This window comes from Tinamus guttatus, unplaced genomic scaffold (assembly GCF_059628265.1).
Source record: "Tinamus guttatus ecotype Peru unplaced genomic scaffold, ASM5962826v1 Tinamus_guttatus_pri_ptg001316l, whole genome shotgun sequence".
Taxonomy (NCBI): Eukaryota; Metazoa; Chordata; class Aves; order Tinamiformes; family Tinamidae; genus Tinamus; species Tinamus guttatus.
In genome coordinates this window covers 1,644-7,455 of record NW_028289850.1, presented here as the reverse complement: position 1 = coordinate 7,455, position 5,812 = coordinate 1,644, and the positions used below count along the sequence as shown (strand labels likewise).

At 63.7% G+C, this 5,812-nt stretch overlaps 1 protein-coding gene across 1 annotated transcript; it reads left to right on the top strand.

The window, feature by feature from the left end:
• The first annotated feature begins 408 nt into the window (after positions 1–408).
• Positions 409–4,187, top strand: LOC148590479 (nicotinate-nucleotide pyrophosphorylase [carboxylating]-like). The gene is made up of 3 exons (XM_088538996.1): positions 409–963; positions 2,203–2,334; positions 3,921–4,187. The coding sequence occupies exons 1-3, from the start codon at positions 409–411 to the stop codon at positions 4,185–4,187; spliced, it is 954 nt and encodes a 317-aa protein (XP_088395122.1).
• The last annotated feature ends 1,625 nt before the right edge of the window (positions 4,188–5,812 follow it).

Here is a 5,812-nt window from a genome sequence, read left to right as displayed (position 1 = left end):
TCAAGACCCAACTTGGGTTTCTCTATGGGTCAAGACCCAACTTGTTGAGTCTCTATGGGTCAAGACTCAACTTGTTGGGTCTCTATGGGTCAAGACCCAACTTGGGGCATCTCTATGGGTCAAGACCCAACTTGGGTGTCTCTATGGGTCAAGACCCAACTTGTTGGGTCTCTATGGGTCAAGACCCAACTTGGGGCATCTCTATGGGTCAAGACCCAACTTGGGGAGTCTCTATGGGTCAAGACCCAACTTATGGGTCAAGACCCAACAAGTTGGGTCTCTATGGGTCAAGACCCACTTTGTTGGGTCTCTATGGGTCAAGACCCAACTTATGGGTCCCGACCCACCTTATGGGGTCTCCATGGGTCCCACCCTAACCCAACGCCCCCCGTCCCGTTGCAGCGCCCCATGGCGGCCCCGGAGGAGCTCGGCGCCCTCCTGCCGGCCCCCCGGCTGCGCTCGCTGGCCCTCGCGTGGCTGCAGGAGGACGCGGCCGGGCCGGACCCGGCGGCCGTGGCCGTGGGGCGGGCGCCGCGTCGCGCCGCCCTCCGCTGCCACTCGCGGGGCCTCCTCGCCGGCCTCCCCTTCGCCCGGGCCCTGTTCGAGGCCACCGGCTGCCGCTTGTCCCCGAAGGTCCCCGAGGGCCACACGGTGACACCGGGGACGTTGGTGGCCGTTATTAGTGGCCCCGCAGCCGGGCTCCTATTGGCCGAGCGGGCGGCGCTCAACGCGCTGGCCCGCTGCAGCGGGGTGGCCACGGCGGCCGCGGCGGCCGTCGCCATTGGCCGGGCCCGCGGCTGGGGCGGGGCCATCGCCGGGACCAGGAAGACCACGCCCGGCTTCCGATTGGCCGAGAAGTACGCGCTGGCCGTGGGCGGGGCCCAGCCCCACCGCTACGGCCTGAGCGAGGGGCTCATGGTCAAGGACAACCACCTGGCGGCCGCGCGGCGCCCCGTGGCCGAGGTGGGGGCGCCCGGACGCCGGGGCCCCTTCCCGGATCCCTGGGGTCATTCCCGGATCCCTGGGGTCATTCCCGGATCCCTGGGGCAATTCCCAGATCCCTGGGGCCTTCCCGGGTCCCTGGGACAATTCCCGGATCCCTGGGGCCTTCCTGGATCCCTGGGCCCTTCCCGGATCCCTGGGGTCATTCCCGGATCCCTGGGGCAATTGCCGGATCCCTGGGGCCCTTCCCGGATCCCTGGGGCCCTTCCCGGATCCCTGGGGCCTTCCCGGATCCCTGGGGTCATTCCTGGATCCCTGGGGCCTTCCCGGATCCCTGGGGCCTTCCCGGATCCCTGGGCCCCTTCCTGGATCCCTGGGGCCCTTCCCAGATCCCGGCTCCCCTTTCCTGGATCCCCATCTCCGTTCCCGGATCCCCTTCCCGAATCCCCTTCCCGGATCCCTGTTCCCGGATCTCCTTTCCCAGATCCCTGTCCCCCTTCCCGGATCCCCTTCCCAGATTCCCTTCCTGGATCCCAGACCCCTTTCCTGGATCCCTGTTCCCAGATCCCCTTTCCCGGCTCCCGTTCCAGTTTCCCGGCTCCCATTCCCATTTCCCGTCTCCCGTATCCCATTTCCCGGCCCCTGTTCCCATTTCCCGGCTCCCGTTTCCCGTTCCCGTATCCCGGCTCCCATTCCCATTTCCCGTTTCCCGTTCCCATTTCCCGGCTCCTGTTCCCATTTCCTGGATCCCGGATCCCCTTCCCGGCTCCCGTTCCCATTTCCTGGCCCCTGTTCCCATTTCCCGGCTCCCGTTCCCATTTCCCATTTCCCGGCTCCCGTTCCCGTTTCCCGTTCCCGTTTCCCGGCTCCCGTTCCCATTTCCCGGCTCCCGGATCCCCTTTCCCGTTTCCCGTTCCCGTTTCCTGGCTCCTGTTCCCGTTTCCCGTTCCCGGATCCCGGCTCCCGTTCCCATTTCCCGGCTCCCGGCTCCCGTTCCCGTTTCCCGGCCCCTGTTCCCATTTCCCGGCTCCCGTTCCCGTTTCCCGTTCCCGTATCCCGGATCCCGGCTCCCGGCTCCCGTTCCCGTTTCCCGTTTCCCGTATCCCGTTCCCGTTCCCAGCTCCCGGCTCCCATTCCCATTTCCCGTTTCCCATTCCCATTTCCCGGCTCCCGTTCCCATTTCCCATTTCCCGGCTCCCGTTCCCGTTTCCCGTTTCCCGTTTCCCGTTCCCGTTCCCAGCTCCCGCCCCGTTCCCGCAGGTCGTCCGCTCCGCCCGCCGCGTCGCCGGCTTCTTCCTGCGCCTGGAGGTCGAGTGCAGCTCCCTGGCCGAGGCCCTGGAGGCCGCGGGCGCCGGCGCCGACATCGTCATGTTGGACAACTTCCAACCGGAGGTGGGGGCGGGGCCACGGGGGGGGCGGGGCCACGGGGGGCGGGGCCACGGGGGCGGGGCCGCGGGGGCGGGGCCACGGGGGGCGGGGCCGCGGGGGGGCGGGGCCGCGGGGGGCGGGGCCACGGGGGGGCGGGGCCACGGGGGGCGGGGCCACGGGGGGGCGGGGTCAAGGGGTTGGGTTGGGTCGACGTTGGGTTGGCCATGGGGCGCAATGGGTTGGGTTGACCTTGAGGTGTGATGAGTTGGGTTGGGTTGACCATGGGTTGGGTTGACCATGGGTTGGGTTGACCATGGGGTGCAATGGGTTGGGTTGGGTTGACCATGGGTTGGGTTGACCATGGGGTGCAATGGGTTGGGTTGGGTTGACCTTGGGTTGACCATGGGTTGGGTTGACCTTGGGTTGACCATGGGTTGGGTTGACCATGGGTTGAGCATGGGTTGGGTTGGGTTGACCTTGGGTTGACCATGGGTTGGGTTGACCATGGGTTGATCATGGGGTGCAATGGGTTGAGTTGACCATGGGTTGGGTTGGATTGACCATGGGTTGACCATGGGCTGCAATGGGTTGGGTTGACCTTGGGTTGGGTTGACCATGGGTTGGGTTGACCATGGGTTGACCTTGGGGTGCAATGGGTTGGGTTGTGTTGACCATGGGTTGACCATGGGTTGACCTTGGGGTGCAATGGGTTGAGTTGACCATGGGTTGGGTTGGATTGACCATGGGTTGACCATGGGCTGCAATGGGTTGGGTTGACCTTGGGTTGGGTTGACCATGGGTTGGGTTGACCATGGGTTGGGTTGACCATGGGGTGCAATGGGTTGAGTTGACCATGGGTTGGGTTGACCATGGGTTGACCATGGGGTGCAATGGGTTGGGTTGGGTTGACCATGGGTTGCAATGGGTTGACCTTGGGGTGCAATGGGTTGAGTTGAGCATGGGTTGGGTTGGATTGACCATGGGTTGACCATGGGTTGGGTTGGATTGACCATGGGCTGCAATGGGTTGGGTTGACCATGGGTTGGGTTGACCATGGGTTGACCTTGGGGTGCAATGGGTTGAGTTGACCATGGGTTGGGTTGGATTGACCATGGGTTGCCCATGGGCTGCAATGGGTTGGGTTGACCATGGGTTGCATTGCATTGACCATGGGGTTCAATGGGTTGACCATGGGTTGCCCATGGGGTGCAATGGGTTGGGTTGACCACGAGTTGGGTTGGGTTGACCATGGGTTGCCCATGGGGTGCAATGGGTTGGGTTGGGTTGACCACGAGTTGGGTTGGGTTGACCATGGGTTGCCCATGGGGTGCAATGGGTTGGGTTGGGTTGACCACGAGTTGGGTTGGGTTGACCATGGGTTGCCCATGGGGTGCAATGGGTTGGGTTGGGTTGACCATGAGTTGGGTTGGGTTGACCATGGGTTGCCCATGGGGTGCAATGGGTTGGGTTGGGTTGACCATGGGTTGGGTTGCCCATGGGGTGCAATGGGTTGGGTTGACCACGAGTTGGGTTGGGTTGACCATGGGTCGCCCATGGGGTGCCATGGGTTGCGTTGTGACCGTGGGGCGCCGTGGGGCGCCGTGGGGCAGGAGCTGCACGCGGCCGCCGCCGCCGTCAAGGCCGCCTTCCCCTCGGTGACCGTGGAGGCCAGCGGGGGCATCGGGGAGGCCAAACTGCCCCTCATGATGGGGCCCCACGTGGACGTCATCTCCATGGGGAGCCTCACGCAGGCGGCCCCCGCGCTCGACTTCTCCCTCCGCGTCCTCCCCGATGACGGGGACGATGGGGACGACGGGGACAACGGGGACAACGGGGACAACGGGGACAACGGGGACAACGGCCAGCTGCCCTTCTGAGGCCCTCCCCCTGCTGTGGGGCTGGGCTGGGGCCTCCATCCCCATCTATGGGTCCATGGGGCCTCCATTCCCTTCCATGGGGCCTCCATTCCTGTCCATGGGGCCTCCATTCCCGTCTATGGGGCCTCCATCCCCATCTATGGGTCCATGGGGCCTCAATCTCCATCTATGGGTCCATGGAGCCTCCATTCTTGTCTATGGCTCCATGGGGACGTCCCATGGGGCCTCCATCCCCATCTATGGGTCCATGGGGACGTCCCCACCTGCCCCATGGGGGCCTCCATCCCCATCTATGGGTCCATGGGGCCTCCATCCCATCTATGAGTCCATGGGGCCTCCATTTCCATCTATGGGTCTATGGGGCCTCCATCCCCATCTATGGGTCTATGGGGCCTCCATCTCCATCTATGGGTCCATGGGGCCTCCATCCCCATCTATGGGTCCATGGGGCCTCCATTTCCATCTATGGGTCTATGGGGCCTCCATCCCCATCTATGGGTCCATGGGGCCTCCATCCCCGTCTACGGCTCCATGGGGACGTCCCCACCTGCCGACGTCCCCAAGCGCCCCCCAACGCCCCCGTCCTCGGTGTCCCCAAGCGCCCCTAGAAATAAAGAGCCCAGAAACGGGTGGAAAAAAGGCGTTTTTTTGGGGCCGTCCCCGTGTCCCCGTGGTGTCACTCGCCCTCCTTGTCCTCCCCGTGGGTGATGATGTAGCAGATGTTCTTGTAGTCCACGTTGCGGGCCACGTCGGGCGGGAAGGCGGCCCACATGTTCTTGATCTGGGGACGTTGGGGGACGTTGGGGACAATGGGGACAATGGGGACATTGGGGACATTGGGGACAATGGGGACGTTGGGGACACGGGGACATCGGGGGACATTGGGCGTTGGGGACATTGGGGGTGTTGGGGACATTGGGGGTGTTGGGGACATTGGGGACATCAGGGATGTTGGGGGACATTGGGGGCATTGGGGGCATTGGGGACATTGGGGACATTAGGGGACGTTGGGGATGTTGGGGACAATGGGACATTGGGGACATTGGGGACATTGAAGACATTGAGGCATTGGGACATTGGGGACATTAGGGACATTGGGGACGTTGGGGATGTGGGGACATTGGGGACATGGGGGACATGGGGATGTTGGGGACATTGGGGGAAAATCGGGGACATTGGGGACATTGAAGATATTGGAGGCGTTGGGACGTTGGGGGACACGTTGGGGACATTGGGGACATGAGGGACATTGGGGACATTGGGGGTGTCAGGGGCATTGGGAGGTTGGGGACATTGGGGACATGGGGGACATTAGGGACATTGGGGGCATTGGGGACGTTTTGGGGACATTGGGGACAATGGGGGCAATGAGGGTGTTGGGGACATTGGGGGCATTGGGGAGGTTGGGGACATTGGGGACATGGGGGACATTGAGGGTGTCAGGGTGTTGGGGACCTTTTGGGGATGTTTTGGGGACGTTGGGGGACATTTTGGGGACATTGGGGACATTGGGGGACATTGTCACCTCCTCGGGGTGAAGCGGGTCGCACTGGGTGGTCAGGAGCTCCTCGAGGCTGCGGAGAGACAAGTGGAGATGGCACCGTGTCCCCAATGTCCCCAATGTC

Excerpts from the sequence above, each read along its gene's own strand:
- LOC148590479 (XM_088538996.1), top strand. The coding sequence starts at position 409 with ATGGCGGCCCCGGAGGAGCTCGGCGCCCTCCTGCCGGCCCCCCGGCTG. Across the intron at positions 964-2,202 it reads CGCGGCGCCCCGTGGCCGAG|GTCGTCCGCTCCGCCCGCCG; the intron begins GTGGGGGCGCCC and ends CCGTTCCCGCAG. Across the intron at positions 2,335-3,920 it reads TGGACAACTTCCAACCGGAG|GAGCTGCACGCGGCCGCCGC; the intron begins GTGGGGGCGGGG and ends GCCGTGGGGCAG.